This window comes from Nansenia antarctica (genome assembly GCF_963989245.1).
Source record: "Nansenia antarctica genome assembly, chromosome: 8".
Classification (NCBI taxonomy): domain Eukaryota; kingdom Metazoa; phylum Chordata; class Actinopteri; order Argentiniformes; family Microstomatidae; genus Nansenia; species Nansenia antarctica.
Window position 1 is genome coordinate 47359464 of NC_137678.1, and position 19725 is coordinate 47379188.

Below are 19725 nucleotides of genomic sequence, written 5' to 3' on the forward strand. Positions count from 1 at the left end.
TATTCCGTCTCCCATTAATCCCCAAAACATATGTCTGATTAATTGTCACCAATTCACACAAGGGTGGCACTACTTGTCTTTAGTAGCAATTCCAGGCTTCTCCACCCAACAGGAGAACAACAGCTTAAAAACTAGCAACAGATTGTTAGCTTACTTGTGCTTGGTCTGGTGTAATCACGTTTGCTAACATTAAACCAAACAATATGAGAAGACCGACATTGTTTTCTTTATTGATAACATTCGACTGTAAAATTACTCATTCACATTTTGATCAATCTTATCAGTCATATAGACTTTATTTCCACACCAGGTTATTTTTAGTCGCTTACTCATAGCATTGAACAGTTTGTGATGCTTGTGAGTTGATCAATACAACCTGCAATAGAACTAGCTTGGTGGAAACAGTTCATGCAATGCTTGTTTACGGGTGGATGGAGGGGAGGGGAGAGGGAATGGTTGTAGTTGGTCAGCTGTTTGTGAGCTCCAATGCTACATTCACATGACTTTGCTTGTTGAATGTTGTTCTCTGACCTCATAACCCCCCTCCCTGTCCTTGCAGAGCTCTATGCCAGCAATTATGACAATGTTAGCAGACCATGCAGCGCAGCAGCTGCTGGACTTCAGCCAGAAACTGGATATTAACCTGCTGGATAATGTGGTGAACTGTCTCTACCACGGGGTGGGACCGCAGGTAAGTGCCATCCGGCTCAGTAGCTAGGAAGTAGACTATCAAGTGGTTGAAGATACTTTATGGGATTGATGATGCTCTTCAGATTGTACAATTCTGTTGTGATGTTTACTAAATAGTTATCAGTAGGGCTAAGTAAGTGCCTTTTAATGCCCATGATCAGGACGTACCTTAGTGCTGTGTTGAATAAAAGAGCAAAAGGGGGTTAGTCAATTTATGTTGTTCAACATAAATAGACTGAAGATGTCCATAGGCGTTCTGTTAGAAGCATTTGCCATTTTTCTCACTGTGCTTCCAGGGAGATGTGCATATTGTTTATGTTTTATTCTTAAACCTTGTTTCATGCATTTAGCAAAGAATGGCGCAAGAGGTACTGACCCATTTGAAAGAGCACCCGGATGCTTGGACGAGTGTGGACACCATCCTGGAGTTCTCCCAGAACATGAACACCAAAGTAAGCCAGATCCTGGGCACACTAGTGAAGGGACCTAATCTCTGTATCTCTGTAAGATGTGCTTATTTTCAGAACTTTAATAACCTTGATTTAACATGATTTAAAACATGGTTTGATAACGTACACAAACACTATAGGCCAGGCCATCATTGTGTCTGCTGAACCCTGTTGATCTCCCTATGCCCCAAATGACCCGATTTGTTAAATACTTGTGGGGGTGATATACTCTGCTGGTGTTGTTATGGAATTGTAACACTGATGTAGGCATGTTACCCTCCTGCTCTTTAGACTCTCACACTACCGGGGCATTTCTCAGCTAAACAGTCTTCAGTTTGAATCTGCATGCCTCTCCATCACCTCTGCAGTGAAATGCTTTAGTATGGTGCTTACAGTGCTCAGTAATGCTCTCCCCTGCACTTGCACAGCTTAGAGCAGAGGTTCCCAAACTTTTTTTAACCAAGGCACCCCTGAAGCTTTCCCCCTTCTCCAAGGCACCCCAACTCTACGAAGATTTAAAAAATGCCTCGGAGCTTAAACTAAAAACAATACACGATGAATTGGTTTGAAAATGTGTGTTTATATATAATACATAAGTATTGCCCCAATGAATTTTAACAAGATAATAAAAGTCATAAATGAACTGTAATGGATGGGCAAGAATGCATAGGTCAGTCAAACTATCGCTAAATTAAATAAAATTGTGGCCCTCAAGGATTGTACAATATGGGAGGAGACTCAGAGGGAATTCTTCACACAAATAAAATATCAAAGGCCTGTATAATCAATCAATGGAACAATGCTTTTTTTTGGGGCTTAAAATAATGCCTTAAAATGTAATTCTCATTTCAATGCTCATTCTGAGATTATTATTTCACATCTGAACCAAACGGGTAACTCACAACTATAATAATTTAACAATAATAATCATGACAGAATTGTAAAAATTGAGAGAAATACAAAACAAAGAAATATGTTGTGCGCATTAGTGGGACACATGCGCCTGCTTTTGGGAGCAGAGTCTCTTTATGCGGGGAGAGATAGTGGACAGCGCGACACGCAGGTCCTGTTCCACTGACAGTCGCGTGCGTGTCTTGTTCTTGACGTATGCTAGAGAAGAAAGTTGGGAAGGTTGGGAAGGGTAAAAGCACCTTGATGGCGCTCTCTGAGAGAGATGGATATTCATGTCCCACAAGCAGTCAAAACCTATCCAAACCTAGCTCACCATGTTTGAGCTTCAGTGTGCGGTCCATAATGAGCTCTGCCAGTTCATCTTGAGCTTTACTGTTCAAACTAGCGGCTGATGCTGATGAGAGGGGGTTGAACGGATCCCGGAGCCAGTCGAAGTCTTCGTTCATTGGAGGGAAATAGGACTCAAATCTCTCCTCCAGCATACGTAGGTGCGCAGCGATCAGATTCAAGAAAGACGCTGACTTGTGTGCTGCGTCATTGGCCGTCAACGTAAACATTTCAATGTTTTTCTTGGCCACCCCGTCTTGCCACCATCTCAATTTGGATCGGAATCCGTTCAGTTTGTCTGTCGCTGTCAGGATATTCTCAGCCTTCCCTTGCATTTTTATGTTGAGGTCATTAAGGTGGCTGAAAATATCTGCCAGATAAGCAAGCTTAATCCACCACGATTCATCTTCCAATTGTTCTTTGTATGGCAAGTCGTGCTCACTGACAAAAGTTATCAGTTCATCTCGGAGCTCATAGACACGGGATAACACCTTGCCCCGCGACAGCCAGCGGACCTCTGTGTGTAATAAGAGCCCCTCATGCTCGGACCCCATCTCATTGCACAATGTGCTGAACAGCCGTGACTTCAGCGGGCGTGATTTTACATAATTAACAATTTTCACCGCTTGGTCCAAGACTTCAGTGAGGAGTAGTTAGTTAGTAACTAGTAGGCCTAGTTAGTAAATTAATATCTTTCAAATCTGAGAAATATATCTTTTATTTGCTTATGAACTCCATTGCACATGTAATAAACAAACGTTTATTAATGTATTATTATTATAATTTTATATTATACTTTTATATTATATATATATATATATATTTTTTTACGAGCAGATTTGGCGGCACCCACTTTGGGAACCTCTGACTTAGAGAGCAACCAGACTACACACTGAAAACCTTGTATGCGCCAGACCATGTCAACTTGACAATGACAGACATGCCTTTTAGTTTATTGGCAAAAAAATATACGGTAACATTAATTTGGTCAATTTAGATTAGGCAAATGGAATGTTATCTTACCCAGTACAGTATCTGTGCCATCATGGAGAGTATAGATCTAGGCCTATATACTTAGTACCTGTATTAAAGACTTCTTCATAGTGATGGTAACGTGTGCTTTTTCCTATTTTGCTCTGCCTGTAAGATTGCTCTTAACACTGACATTCATTACTAATGTCTTGAGTTGATCTATCAACAGTATTTGTAGTTTCAAATGTGTAATTTGCCCAAAATGATCGCATTAGAGGAAAAGAAAGAAAGGAAACAGAAAAGGTAAACACCTCTTGAATTTGTCTAAATTCTGCATTCACCTTTTTCATTTATTAAAAAAAATAACTGTGCATAAATTAAAAAAGCACTTGTGAACGTTTGGCTTTGTTCATAATTGATCATTTTACTGATTTTTATTTTGTCAAGAAATTGAATGAATTCAAGTTGTGACTCTTTGATATTAATCATAATGTTCCATTATGTTGATTGCTTGTAATAGGAAGAAAAGGGGTGTGTCATCCTGTGCATCTTGACACAGCTAGGCTTTGACGGCAGGCCTCCACAAGGTCTACCCTTTTGATTCCCTTTGACTGAATTCTGTTCATCCGTTTCTATTACATCTGTTTCATTGGGCAGAGGGAGGGTGCAGACTGCAGTCAGTAGGTTCCATCGTAGAGGTGTAGAGACTATTATTTCACCTGTAGGGATCACGGCTCTCTCCCTGTTTCTTGTCTCTTCCTGTTTCCACCTCTCTGGTTTCCTCTCTGATCTCTTGCACATCCTCAAAACCTTGCGATTAGGTTTATTTAAAAAAAAAAAAAGGGTTGCAAGGTGTTGCCCTGCCTCTTTTTTGTTCTCTTCCGATCTTGTTTTGTTTCTGTCCTGTCTGTGGAGATTAAAGGTGTAACAAAAAGGCCCTTGAAGCGTTTGCTATGCACCCGTTACTGTTGTACAGTTAGACGCTCAAAGAGGGTGGTTCACCTTTAATACTTTTCTGCAATTCATCTCCCCTCCCTGCGACCTTTGACACTAACACTTGCATTTCATGTATTTGTTCAATCACTGGCTGTTTTCCCACAATTCCTTTGAATCGCTGATCCCTACAGTTGAAACACTACCAATCCAAATAACAGTAGATCAAATAATGAATACACTAACTTGTAAAATATTTTTTGTTTGTTTTCTTTGCTTGTCTTTAAACAACTCTTACGTAAGGATGAATATATAGGGGGAAAAAGTCAAACCTGTCGGTGGTCTTGCTGTTCCTTATGAGAGACACCAGTTTATGGTTAAAACAGGACTTTACTCATTTGGTTCTTTTTTTTTTGGTGTAGCTGAGGTTTGTTAGGGTGTGGCTATTTGCAATTGCGTTGACCTTAAAGTGAGGGGCAGTAAGGCATAAGTGAGTCTTGCCTTGACCCCTTAAAGGCTAACATTTACATAATGGCAGTTTTACCGAAACCACTATCTCTTAGTATGATGTACTATACTCCAAGCAGCCAAAGACAGTGGACAGTTTAATCATTTTCTTTTCTCCCCTGTCTTTCGCTTTCTGGTGTGATACTGGGAGAAACAGCAGGACTTCTACATGGTTTCAGCCAAATGTTAGCTCATAGGGACCAATAAAGACAATCCAAATGAATGTTTACATACTAATATCTGCATGAAAAAGTGGTTCAATCCAATTGAATCGTTTGAAAGAAAAGTAAGATATGTCAGGCAGGCACAATTAACAGCAAATAATTGTTTTGTACCGTTACTCCAATGCACAGCTTGTTGTTGATCAGTGTTGATGTTGTGACTCCTCCCCCCTGACACCGTTCTCTCCTTATGCATTACAGTACTATGCTCTGCAGATTCTGGAAACGGTTATCAAAACGCGATGGAAGATTCTGCCCCGAAATCAGTGCGAAGGTAAGCTGTGCTCACCCACCTGGCTTCTACCTGCTCAAGACTGAAAACAATCATCCCTTCTCTCTCTCTCACCCGTCCTTCCTGTCATAATCTCTACTATATCTGTCATAAATTTTTTTAAAAAAAGACTGAAAACAGGAGTGAAAATATCCCTTTAGATGTGTGAGTTGACCATGATGACATTGAGCGATGTGTACTTGCTCATATGGGCAGATTCATTCAGACCTCCTTTGGAATATTGCTGTTGACACTGTGAAAAGCCTTAATTGTGCCAGAGACACACTCCTTTTACTGCCCATCGTGCGGTTGCCAAGTTGAGTGGTGTCCCCTGCTAAGCATGCCGGGTGGTTTTCTGCTTGGCTGGGTTGTATTCACCACTGCAGAAAGGTTGTATTCTGCACCCTGGCACTTCTTTACACGAGGAAAAGACCTAAACTGCTGTTTTGGGATTGCAAAGACGTTAAGCCTAGTGTAGCATGCTAAGGTAAACTTGCAAACACTTGGTTTGCAGTATCTATCTGCTCTGTTTGTTTAGAGGTCTTTTAGATCTTGGTAAGGGCTGGGCATCTTGGTAGATTATCTATTTGTTTCCTCAATTGTTGACATAGAAGAGCCACTTAATCATAGAAGCTCTGTCTGTCCTCACGCAGCCAAAGCTCCATCCACTGTGACTAGCGTCTATAGTCCTATGTAGAGTATGTCAACTGACAGCAGTACAGAACGGACAATTAGCCAATTGTTTTGAAAATCTTAAAAAATTAAGTTTGTTATAACTCTATACCTTCCAGGTTTTTTTGTTGTATTAATTACTGTCGATATGATAAACCGACATGTTCAACGAAAGTGTATAATTCCATGTTGTCTCCCTTACTACTTAGGCTGACATTCCTTTTTTCGGTAAACTCATTTGTTGTTTGCTGCTATTTCTCCTTACCCGGTAATGCTCTCACTGCAATGTAGATCAGGGAAATAGATCTGTGATCTGGACATAGACAAAAGACAGATGGAAAAGAATCACACAAAAGGTTTGAAAGAGCTGTACCTCTGGCTTTTGATAAGACTCCTGAAATGTAATTGGAATTGGATGTTTTTCTTTTATGTGACAACAAAAATAGAACTAATCAAGTTAGTCATGTTCATGTTCCCCCCTACAATGTATTTTCTCATTGACCTGTGACTTCCCACTTTACTGTAGATGCCTGACGTTTGTTCAAGTGGCAAACCCAATGCAGTGCATGTCATTTTCCCCTCTTACCTTAGAGTTGTACCTCACTGCTGATTTCTGAGCACTCTGATTTCAGTTAATTTACGAACGGTCAGTTAAAAGTCTATACAAAATGTAAACATGGCAGACACCAATGATAACATTATCATCATTTTTTGGGCGGCCAACAAATTTGCTGCATATATATATAATTTGTATAGATTATTGTCTGTTGTTATAATCTGTCTAAGTCTAAATGTAGCCAGCATATGTAGCCATCAATGTATTGTCCATCAATTAGAAATGATTGGGCCTCTTTAATGCACCTTTTACTGTATTCTCCTTTGTATGTAATCAGTAGTTCCACAGACAGTAAAGCAACTGGCATAGACAGCTCTTTGCAGCTTCAACCACTCTAAAGCCACACAGCGTTAACACAGGGTTAAGACTATCTGCAGCATGCATGACTGCAAACTGGATTAGAGAGAGGAAAACACTCTGCTAACTGCCTCTTCACCATGCTAGATGATCTGTTCAGGGTTCACCTATGTGCACTGGACCAGAAGGTGGTGTTATTTGTAGATGGACACAATAGTTGTTTTCCAGGCAGCCCTCTATGAAGGGATGGTCCAGGCAGCCCTCTATGAAGGGATGGTTGTATAGAACCATTCTCCCTTTTATGGGAGACTTTCACACGTCTTGTTCTTTCTGCTTGCAGGGATTAAAAAGCATGTGGTTGGTCTTATTATCAAGACTTCGTCAGATGCAACAAATGTTGAGGTGAGTAATGCCAAATGTATCTGTTATGATTTTGGGAGATCAAGGAAAGTTACAATCATATGTCTCTATGTTTTGAATTAATGTCTTAAAGTACGAAGGATACAGCCAGCATACATCAGGCTCATTAGAGACCTAGTTAAATTAGGTTTGCATCTACATTCACAATGACTGTAAGCAAGCAGAGACATACTGTTAATGACATCTGTAACATTGTCATTTTTACAGCATTACTTAAGGTTTATGCCTGTGTTAGATGATAGTCTGATTTGTGTTTCAGAAAGAAAAAGTGTACATCGGAAAGCTGAACATGATCCTTGTTCAGGTAAGAATTTTGAGGTGTGGGAGGGGGCAATTAGATCTCAAGAATATAGGAAATGAATTCAATTTTCACAGTCAATTAAACTTCTGGGATATCGATCTGTCCAGTTAGGAAGCGTAAACGATTGTTAATCAATCTCACCTGCTTTGGTGCAAATGAAAGCGACAACAGGTAGACAGGAGAGGCAACAGCAAGACAACCCCCAAAAAGGACATTATTTTGCAGGTGGTGGCCACAGACCATTTCTCTCTCCTTCTCCTTCCTGACTGATTTTTCTCTAGTTTTGCATTTTAGTGCCCTTGGCACTACTGGTAGCACGAGGCGCTACCTGCAGCCCATTCAGGTTGCACAGGTAGTCCAGCTCCTCCAGGATGGCACATCCATACATGCTGTCGCAAGAAGGTTTGCTGTGTTTCCCAGCAAAACCCTGTTTGGCCTCATAAGCACCAGGGGGGTAGAAGAAGCTAAAAAGTCTGAGGTTTAAGCACTGAATAGGTACTGAGTAAGCGCCATCGAAAAAGCATTTTCCCACTGTGGAAAGCCGGCCACTGACTGTGTCCCTAAATGTTTTAGCTGACGTTGTTTTGGTCTCTGGACAGATCATCTATGGTTGGTCTATGGTCTATCATGCCCAGTCTGACTTTACACGTGTGTATGTGTGCCTGTACATCCTGTACATGTGTGTATCCCCTAAGCTTGACATCGGGCTGTGTGTTCTGACCCCTCCTCCCCTCCACCACGCTCAGATCCTGAAGCAGGAGTGGCCGAAGCACTGGCCCACCTTCATCAGCGACATCGTGGGCGCCAGCCGCACCAGCGAGAGCCTGTGCCAGAACAACATGATCATCCTCAAACTGCTCAGCGAGGAGGTCTTCGACTTCTCCAGCGGCCAGATGACCCAGGTCAAGGCCAAGCACCTCAAAGACAGGTGTGCTGCTACTACTGCCCCGTACACACCCTTAAGGCGAATATATATGGACCTCACATAGATGTCACCTCACATATCTGGGCACCTGTACACTAGTAACCTGATTGGTTACGAGGCAACCCATTGAGAGAGAAAAAACAGTGTATGATCTGACCTGATTTGAAGAGAGACTGACATTTAGTGGTGTGCAGAAGTCTATGGTAGAACGTTCAGATGTGAACAGGGCAAATGGTTAGAACAGTCCGGCTGAAGTGTGAATAACCCATTGCATTGTAATCTGTCCAACGATGTGTTTGATGATTTCCTCGCCGATCACGCTTTCCCATGAGCCCACTATCATAAAGAGTTCCCATGGTCCTTTTGTCAACTTTATGGTTTCCTCTTTCTTTCAGCATGTGCAACGAATTCTCCCACATTTTCCAGCTCTGCCAGTTTGTTATGGTAGGTGAAGCCCCTTCCCAGTGTTTTGCAACAACAGATCATTTACACTGATCTCCCCTTGTCTTTGGTCGGCCGTTAACTATGTTTTGTTACCAGGAAAACTCTCAGAATGCCCCGCTGGTCCATTCCACTCTGGAGACCCTCCTGCGATTTCTCAACTGGATTCCTCTGGGATATATATTTGAAACCAAACTCATCAGCACACTTGTGTACAAGGTACCCCCATAGGCCTCATACACACACTCACATACAGACACCAGTTAATGGTCACTGCCTAGTTCCAAACTGGTCCCCTGCCAACTGTCTCTATCTGAAAGTGCTCCATTATTGCATTTAATAATTCATATATCAATATAATAATATATGATATGATATGTAATACCAAATATTGGTAACCACTGCAGCAAGAATTGCAGGTAGCCTCTCAAACGGCAAGGTTGAGCTATAACCATAGTGTTTACCTGTCCAACATTAACATGGCTAAATAAAGTTAAATAAATAAAATAAATACCCGTTTCACTTTGCTCTCCTGTAGTTCCTGAACGTGCCAATGTTCCGCAACGTGACACTGAAGGGCCTGACGGAGATCGCCGGCGTGAGCGTCAGCCAGTACGAGGAGCAGTTCGTCACTCTCTTCACCCTCACTATGTGTCAGCTCAAACAGGTGGGCACACACACACACACACACACACACACACACACACAGTGATTTCCCTCAAATAGTTAACACTAGAACAGCCATGGATGGGGTCATTTGACCAAGTGAGTAAAAAGAAAAATGTATACCTTTGCACTCGATCAAATTTCAGGACCCTCCTTTCATGACTTTTCCTAGATATGTGCGTTCTACCACCCAGTATCCTTACATTTTCGAAATCACATCAGGATAAACTAGTATAGTATATTTAGCAGTTTTGCTGTGTAGGAGGCAGGCTAATTTACAAGAGGCACAGCTTCCCATTCTAAAGACTACGGTCATGACCCCCGAGGCAGCCTTAAGAGTAGGTGAAACAGGCACGGCTGTCCTAGTGTTAAAGACCCACACACAGTCAAACACACACTTGTTTGTGGGCTAGTTAAACACAAATGTCTTGGGTGTTGAGATCCTCCGTGTCTCTCCCCCCTAGATGCTTCCCATGAACACCAACATGCGGCTGGCCTACTCCAATGGGAAAGACGACGAGCAGAACTTCATCCAGAACCTCAGCCTGTTTCTCTGCACCTTCCTCAAAGAGCACGGCCAGCTCATTGAGAAGAGACTGAACCTCCGAGAGACTCTTATGGAGGTGAGAGGAATCCATGCCCCCAGAGACTGTATGCTAACCTTTGTTTACCCAGCGGTCCTAAACATCTGACTCCCATCTTCTGTCATCAGGGGGGTATTCCATCAACGTTGCGAAAGGAGAATCCAGGCTTATTTTGATAAGTAAATCGAAAAGAGTTGGAAATCTCGCGACATTTATCGAAATAAGCCTGGATTGTCCTTTAGCGACATGATGGAATTGTTTAAGATTGTTTATACCTACTTATGTGATACATAACCAATACCTGTGTTTACACTTTACATTTCTTCGTTATCTGAACGTGGTCAAACTCTCATCCGAGTCCATTGACTTCTTTGCGTTTAACTGCAAATGTCCATGTTTTCCATCCCCCAGGCCCTGCACTACATGCTGCTGGTGTCGGAGGTGGAGGAGACGGAGATCTTCAAGATCTGCCTGGAGTACTGGAACCACCTGGCAGCCGAGCTCTACAGAGAGAGCCCCTTCTCCACCTCCACCTCCCCGCTGCTCTCAGGCAGCCAGCACTTTGACGTCCCGCCCCGCAGACAGCTCTACCTTCCCGTGCTCTCCAAGGTGAGGAAAGACCCATGTAGCCTATACATGCACCGTAGTGTCAGTGTGTGTGAAATTACTTGCTCAAAATATACAACTGCGCCTGTCCAAACTGCCAGAGGCATTTATCTATTAATTCATTTAGCAATTTTGTTGACAGGAAAAGTGCACATTAATCAACATTTCACACATCAACGCGTCAATAAAAATGTAGTCCCTAGGCAGAATACAAAAACCACAAAGCATAACATCAGACAACGACATAGACAGATTATACATGATTATACATGCATCAGATGATATGGATGCTTGGATTCTTCTTTATTTGATGAATGAGTATTAATTATTCAGATACACCACCATTTCTGGAACAAATTCTGTGTCTCAATAAGTTGTGGGGATGGCTCACATGTTTAACTGTGTTCAATACATAAAAAGAAAAAAGAAAAAAACGTAACTGAATAAGCAATGGAATATGAAAGGCAGTTGGAATTTCACTTTGAAAACTCCATGGATATGATGTCACCATGACCAAGTGCAATCTGTACTAAATGGGAGCCTACGGAACACACAGTAAGGCTCCCATTTCATACAGATTGCAGTGTGGGGGAACGCATGGTGACATCATATCCATGGAGTTACTTTTAGTACAGTTAAAAATGTGTGAACACACACACACACGTAGCCAACGGCGCACGCTGTGTGCGTGTGGCCGGTCAAGTGATCAGGGTTTGTGTGTGCGTTGGCATGTAGTCAGCGTATGTGTGAGTTGCCACATGCCGTGTGTGTGTGTGTGTGTGTTGACAATTTGTAATCCCCCGTAACAGGTGCGTACGCTGATGGTGAGTCGGATGGCCAAGCCAGAGGAGGTCCTCGTAGTAGAGAACGACCAGGGGGAAGTGGTCAGAGAGTTCATGAAGGACACAGATTCCATCAACCTCTACAAGAACATGAGAGAGACTCTCGGTGTGTGTGTGTGTGTGTGTGTGTGTGTGTGTGTGTGTGTGTGTGTGTGTGTGTGTGTGTGTGGCGTATGTGTGGTGTGCGTGTGTGTGTGTGTGTGTGTGTGTGTGTTTGTGTGTGTGTGTGTGTGTGTGGCGTATGTGTGGTGTGCGTGTGTGCGTGCACATTCATCTCCACAAATCCATTACTGTATTCTGACTGAATCTCTTCATCATTGCCTCCTTCCGTCTTTGGGAGTATCTCCTAAGCAGCCCACCATGGTGGAGGGTGTCCAGTATTCTATTGACCTCTAACCCTAACCCTCAATGTTCCAGTGTACCTGACCCATCTGGACTATGCAGACACAGAACGAATCATGACAGAGAAGCTGCATAACCAGGTCAACGGGACAGAGTGGTCATGGAAGAACCTCAACACGTTGTACTGGGCTATAGGATCTATTAGTGGAGCCATGCATGAGGAGGATGAGAAGAGGTTCCTCCTCACTGTTATCAAGGTAGGGACGATGGGGAGGGGTTTATAGGGCACTGTGGAGATTAAATAGGCTTTAATGTGGCTCAATTTCAGACCTGGATTAATATGGCAAATCGGCTACTTAGTATTTGATGTGTGCTTGATTAAGTTTGCACTTTATTGTACTATGCATTTAACAAAATAACACTGCATTTAATAATAACTTAAATTTACATATGTTTTTCAATGTAAAAGATAAAGATATATCTTTATGTGTACAACTAGGGATAGGAATAGATAAGGTGCTATTGATACCGATAGCATTATCAATTCTGCTTATCCGTTCAATTCTTGATCGATTCCTGATACATTTTCTGGGTAGAAAAAAAAAAGTAGGACAACTGTTAGGGAAATATTTAAGTATCTAAATAGAAAATAGAGAAAGGTAGCCTGGTTTCTTAAAATTTTATAGAAACGATATTTAATTGTCTTATGCAAAAGGAGAATAGTTTACAAGCATGACAGACAAAGTCTGTCAGTCAAATCATTCTCAGAAAAAGTCCAGAGAAGAAACATGGATTTTTATACACAGGTAATCAGTCCCGCCCTCAGGTAGGGTTCAAGCCAATCACAGTTATTTCCTGTCCACATCTGTGATGAGGAGGGGCTAGCTGTGGTGCAAATTATGTCACAAAAGTAAAAGTAAATGTCTTCTCAATAAATAAAATGTCTTATCAGGCACTACAACAACACAGGTTTTCAGAGTTAACGCAGCTGTTTTATTATCTCGCGTCTCTGAACACAGTGTATAATATTTGAACATTAATTTAAAAAAAGAGTTTGACGTCATCATGACGCACACGTTTTTGTAATGAGCAACTGTGAGCGCATGCGCAAAACATGCCGGCATCGATAAGAGGAATCAATAACCTCTGAGGCATACGATTCCAATGCATCAAACAATTTGGAACCGGTTCTCAACGGAACCGGTTATCGGTTCCCATCCCTATGTTTAACACATTTTTTAGAAAGCAATTTTGAAAAAGAAAGCAATCCAAATAACAATTAGACCCGATACTGCTTGATTCGTGGGAAATTGGACTGCTTTGTTAACCACTCGTCTGTGTGTGTGTCTCACAGGATCTACGGGGGCTGTATGAACAGAAGAGAGGGAAGGACAACAAGGCCATCATAGCCTCCAACTTCATGTACATCTTTGGCCAGTATCCTCGATTTCTCAGAGCCCACTGGAAGTTCCTCAAAACCGTGGTCAACAAGCTGTTTGAGTTCATGCACGGTGAGGAAACCACTGCATCTGGTCGTTGGTGTTAGTGAGCAAGAGGGTATCGGTGGTTTTTAGATTGTGTGTTAGTGCTGTCTCAGTCTCTTTTTCTGTTTCTTATTTATTCTCCCTCCTCAAGTGACCCATGACGGTGTACAAGACATGGCGTGCGACACGTTCATCAAGATCGCTCAGAAGTGCAGGCGACACTTTGTCCAGGTGCAGGTGGGCGAGGTGATGCCCTTCATCGACGAGATCCTCAACGACATCAACACCATCATCTGTGACCTCCAACCACAACAGGTCAGCTTCAGCCTAGACACAGATGGACTCATGTAGGGTTCATCAGCTGTCCTGGGTAGCTTTTAGGTTAGCAGGCTTTTGACCAACACACCTGTTCCAAATAACGAATATAAAATGATAGAAATAAAACGAGATAAAGACTTGCTAGTGAACAAAAAAGTCTTTCAGTGTCTGTTCATGATTCCTAGATGAGTTGTTGTGCTAACCGTTGTCCTCTCTATGTTCATGTTGTGTGTGTGGTGTGTGGTCGTCGGTGTCTCCAGGTTCTCACGTTCTATGAGGCGGTAGGCTACATGATCGGGGCTCAGACGGACCAGGCGGTCCAGGAGCACCTGATAGAGAAGTACATGCTGCTACCCAACCAGGTGTGGGACAGCATCATCCAACAGGCCACCAAGGTGAGACACAGACCAGCTATGTTCTATACTGGATATAGAGCCCGACAGATTTTATTTTTTTTTTTCAAAGTTCATATTCTTTTTTAAACGACACGATACTAATGTTTTAACTTAGAAGAGTTCAGAAATCAGTATTTGGTGGAATAACCCCGCATTTTCAATCACAGCTTTCATGCGTCTTGGCATGCTCTACACCAGTCTTTCACATTGCTGTTGGGTGACTTTACGCCACTCCTTTACAATTTGAAAATAAATGTACTAATGTACCCATTCCCACCATGATAGAATGTGGACATCCTGAAGGACCCAGAAACGGTGAAACAGCTGGGCAGCATCCTGAAGATCAAAGTGAGAGCCTGCAAGGCCGTGGGCCACCCCTTCGTCATTCAGCTGGACCGCATCTACCTGGACATGCTCAACGTCTACAAGTGTCTGAGCGAAAACATCTCAGCTGCCATTCAGACCAACGGTGTGTGTGTGTGTGTGTGTGTGTGTGTGTGTGTGTGTGTGTGTGTGTGTGTGTGTGTGTGTGCGCGTATATAGTATACAGCACTGTCAAACTGAAGTGTGTGTGTGTGTGTGTGCACGTGCGTGCGTGCATATACAGTATACAGCACTGTCAAACTGAAGTGTGTGTGTGTGTGTTTTATGGTGGTCACATTTTCCCCAAAAATATGTTCCAACACCTGGAACCTGTTAGCTTTTTATTGTATTTTCTCTTTTTTTTTCCTCATCAAAATTAATGAACACTTTTTCATATGCGTCTTAAGAATTCACAATATTTTGGCTGTATTTGGCAATATTTGGCCTCCACTCTGCAGAGAGTAACACGATGTGACAGCCCTAGTTGTTATGTCTAAACCCTTTTAGACGTATAATTCCCAAATAGGAATGGGGGCAGAGAAAACGTTTGGTAACAACATAGAGCTTTAGAGAAACAAACGCCGGTGTACAGACATGGCACCACTTACTCCTCTGACAGGGGAACACTTCATTACCTATAAGGCCTTTCTCATCTAACTACAGTGGCTCACCTAGCTCAAAAAGAACACGTTCAATATATAACATTAGTGTGTGTGTGTCTCTTGTCGTAGGAGAGATGGTGACCAAACAGCCCTTGATAAGGAGTATGAGGACGGTGAAACGAGAGACGCTGAAACTGATATCGGGCTGGGTTAGCCGATCAAACGATCCACAGATGGTGAGAAGCTGCACACCGATATTTCTACTCCAAACATCCATGAAAAACACAGATGTTTCAATGAAAATCGACCTTATTTTTAGATCAAACAGGAAACCATGCCTGAACTGTTACACACATGCCATGCTATGCTGTGATTTTCGGCAGTGATGCAAGACACCGTTGTCTTCAGCACTATTGTCTTATAAACCCTCCTGACCTATTAGTCAATGGGATATTGGGGGGGGGGGCTGTGGCTCAACTGGTAGAGCTAACTAATTGCCGGGGGGTCACCTATAATGGCTGTGAGCCCTTGCCTAGATGCCCCCTCTAGAGAACAAATGCAATCTGGGAAACCGGCTCATTGATTTTTTAAGGTTAGGCTTATAACTAATTTATGAGCTCAGTGCAGCGTTTACCCTATTATAATCCCAAATATAAAGTGGTATTACTCCATTGTCAACCAAGTATATACACTCATTAGAGTCTAAATGATCTTCAGCTGGACTGAAATCCAGTGTACACAGTGTGGGTCCATAAGACTGTAAACCCTGGTGTAATAGTCTCAGAGACATTAGTGTTGGAGACTTAAACCCACAAAGCCTGTCCTAAAACAACCTGTTAGGAATGCTCTTCAGTGTAGTCGTGTTGATCTGTTCCAATCCAATGTTTTCCGGGGCATTCTAGGTGGGAGAGAATGTTGTCCCATGTCCACTGTTGGATGCGGTTCTGATCGACTACCAGCGAAACGTCCCTGCCGCCAGAGAACCTGAGGTCCTCAGCACCATGGCGACCATCGTCAATAAACTAGGCGGCCACATGACAGGGGAGATCCCCCAGATCTTTGATGCTGTTTTCGAATGCACCCTCAACATGATCAATAAAGTGAGTATGATCACCTTAACATGTGATACGTTTTAACATGTTGCCATGGGGTGCGTTCAGTTAGGCAAAATGTTCACAACGTTGCATATAGAAATGGAATACAGAGCATGAATCCCTATTCCACATTACACACCCCGTTTGAGAATCTAGCTGACGGCTTTGAATGGTGATCGAGGCCGCCTGTTTTGGGTGGGATGTTTAAAAGTTCAAAAATAAAGTTACCGAGTGAGGAATGCACGTAGGTGGTGATTGAGGGTAGGAAAATGTTTTACAAACTCAACGCCGAAGTCTGTTGCTTATGTACCTGGGTCTCATCTGTACAGTATGTCCCTTTGCCTTGTCTTTCATGGTTTTTCCAGGACTTTGAGGAGTACCCTGAGCACAGGACGCACTTCTTCTACCTGCTGCAGGCCGTCAACTCCCACTGCTTTCCAGCATTCCTGGCGATCCCACCTGCCCAGTTTAAACTGGTGTTGGATTCCATCATCTGGGCCTTTAAACACACCATGCGGAATGTGGCTGACACGGGTGAGGATAAGTTAAACCAACATTGTGTCATACGTGTCACATTCTAATGCTTTGGTCCGCATATCGGGATCTGATCGGAAAAAAACTTGAATACATTTCCGCGTGGTTGTTGAAAATCAATGACACATCGCTAGTCAACTAACACAGCTTGTTTTGTGAGCCTGCTAACAATGTAAAACTAGTTAACTAGGTAGCAGTGGGAATTACTCTCCGAATCCATTGCGTTGTTGCAGTATTTTGGCTTGACTAGCGAGTTTGTGTCGAGAATCTCGACAACGTTGAAACGTAGTTCCGTGTTTCAAAAGAAAAGTCGGAACATTTTGATTGGTTGCTGATATGCGGACCAAAAGACTAGAACGTGTCACGATATGTACTGTACGTGTGGTTGGGGAGTCCAGATCAGCCAGTACGGTCCCTCTTTTGTAAGTGTGTGTGTTGCGTGTGTAGTAAGTGTGTGTGTTGCGTGTGTAGTAAGTGTGTGTGTTGCGTGTCTCCTCCCAGGTCTGCAGGTCCTGTACACGCTGTTGCAGAACATGGGCCAGGAGGAGGCGGCGGCCCAGAGCTTCTACCAGACCTACTTCTGTGACATCCTGCAGCACATCTTCTCTGTAGTCACAGACACGTCACACACTGCTGGTGAGCGTGTGCATACATACAGTCACTGCCACAGAGAGTGGAGGTGATGGATGTATGCAACATTGGTCAATGTTTTAGGGAATATATCTCACAGAATATAGTAATGCGAGAATATACACAAGGCCTGCTTCCACATATTAATAGAGGATGTACTGGTGGTATGAGAGATACCTCAACTGCTGCCTAGTATGATCAAATGAGTCTATTTAATTTTTTGCCTATTGAACATCAACGTCATGTTGCGTGTTTTTGCCAACTCCCCAAGTCCACTGACCCTCCCATGTCCTGCACCACCTATATCAGTCTTACATTAGTGTTACATTACCAAAGCATCACAACATTTTAGCCTCCGGGCTGCACAGAGTAATGAAAACACAGTGTTCATGTAACTCAAGCCTGTGTCATTGGGTTTCTGCCGTCTGCCATGTCTCTTTTTCACGACTCCGTACGGTTCTGTGCTCGTGTCTTCCAGGCCTGACCATGCACGCGTCCATTCTGGCCTACATGTTCAACCTGGTGGAGGAGGGTAAGATCAACACCACCCTCAACCCCTCCAGCCCTGTCAACAACCAGGTGTTCATCCAGGAGTACGTGGCCAACCTGCTCAAAACAGCCTTCCCCCACTTACAGGAGTGAGTTTTAACATTCTCTTTTTTCCTAACTTAGGTTTCGAGTGTCTTCTGTGTATTTGCTGTGTTGTTGATGATGTTTATGCCAGCCAATAGTATGTTGTCTCATAATGTTATGTGTCCCTTCCTTCAGTGCCCAGGTGAAGGTGTTTGTAACCGGGCTGTTCAGCCTAAACCAGGATATTCCTGCCTTCAAGGAGCACCTTAGAGACTTCCTGGTCCAGATTAAGGTGAGAGTCCCTTTTTAAGACCACCTTTGATGACGTCACAATTCAACATTCAAATTCAGAAGTGGATTATAGAGCCTGGAAGTAACTAATAGTTACCTCAAAATTAAAGTCATCCCAGTGTGACAGAAATCAAGTGTTTTAGACATGTTTTAATGAATGGATCCCCTTTCTAAACAAAATAATTCTCAAAAGACTAAGTGAAGGTAACTCAATGTTTCCCCCCCCCAATCAAGCAGCGCCATAAGCCTACATTAAAGGGAAGGGATAGATGGATAGAAGTTGTTTTCCTTAGTGAGCTAAGATGGTTGGATGCTGAGGTATGGTTTCTATAAATAACTGTTCGAGTGCAGGGCCAGGGGTCTCTCTGTCTCTCTCTCATGCACAGTACACTGATACGCGTCCCCCTCCCACACACACACACACCCTCTCTGTAGGAGTTTGCAGGTGAGGACACCACAGACCTGTTCCTGGAGGAGCGGGAGTCGTCACTGCGCCAGGCGCAGGAGGAGAAACACAAGCTGCAGATGTCCGTGCCGGGTATCCTCAACCCCCACGAGATCCCAGAGGAGATGTGCGACTGAGCAGCGAACCAAACTGTACAGGCGTTGAGAGTGACGTGGTGTTTTAGGCCAAGCCCAGAAACCACTATGTCTCCTACTCCTGGTACAATCTGTGTACATCTGCCAGGTCTTAATAGGAATAAGCAAGATGGCCCAAAAAAATAATCCACCAAGTCTTTGATGGCACGATGGAGCTGCTACCATATTGCTTATACCTATCCAGACCCTTCAGATCTGTTTGTGTATAGGGTGAGTGAGCTAGGGATTGTTTTAGACGGGGCCCTGGTGTGTAACCCTGCATCTGGGGCCCTGCATTTTATACTAATGTACTTGCCAGCACAGCTAATTAGACAAAAATCTCTATTGACAAATCCCCCTTCTCTAAGTTACATTTGTCGTGAACATGTTTTAATTAAAGTTGAGACTTTTAGCTGTCTCTAGGTTCAATTCCAAAAAATAAAAAAGAAGGCATCTCCATTCAAGGCATCCCTTACAGTTGTTCACGGTCACCCTGGTTGTTTGTATAGTGCTAAAACGCTCCCGTTCCTTTTCAGTCATAATTCATGAATGTGCTGAAATGAGCTTGTGCTGAAATGACCATTAAAACTCTCCCGACACAGGGTGCTGTGCTCTGGGGGTAACTGGAGCCCTACTCCCCCTTGACCCAGTTTTAGGGAACCATTCCAGGCATCCGCTGTCAGGGTGCAGCATGAGTGCACTGCTTCAACAGGGCGTCAGGTTTTCCCCAGTGTGCAGAGTCCACGCTGAGCTTACCAATATTCCTGAACATGTTCGCAGGAGGATGTTATAGTTAGCAGATACCTACACCAGCAGGCAATCACTGTCGCACTTAAGGGAAAAAAAGTGTACACACACACACACACAC

The 19725-nt window shown here is 43.2% G+C and overlaps 1 protein-coding gene across 2 annotated transcripts; it reads left to right on the forward strand.

Annotated features, from left to right (window-relative positions):
* Positions 1–548: 548 nt before the first annotated feature.
* LOC308163578 (exportin-1-like) lies at positions 549–18860 on the forward strand (the record flags this gene model as incomplete). Of its 2 annotated transcripts, XM_080537749.1 has the most annotated exons (24): positions 549–691; positions 1041–1142; positions 5213–5285; positions 7208–7269; positions 7547–7591; positions 8335–8516; positions 8909–8957; positions 9054–9173; positions 9493–9621; positions 10085–10243; positions 10616–10813; positions 11620–11758; positions 12070–12251; positions 13349–13505; positions 13630–13793; positions 14057–14191; positions 14477–14660; positions 15286–15392; positions 16059–16256; positions 16616–16784; positions 17286–17420; positions 17893–18052; positions 18183–18279; positions 18714–18860. In XM_080537749.1, the coding sequence occupies 24 exons, from the start codon at positions 566–568 to the stop codon at positions 18858–18860; spliced, it is 3219 nt and encodes a 1072-aa protein (XP_080393875.1). The 2 variants fall into 2 exon arrangements, with proteins under 2 accessions (XP_080393875.1, XP_080393874.1); XM_080537748.1 differs by lacking the exon at positions 14057–14191 and having other exon boundaries at positions 566–691.
* Between the last annotated feature and the right edge of the window lie 865 nt (positions 18861–19725).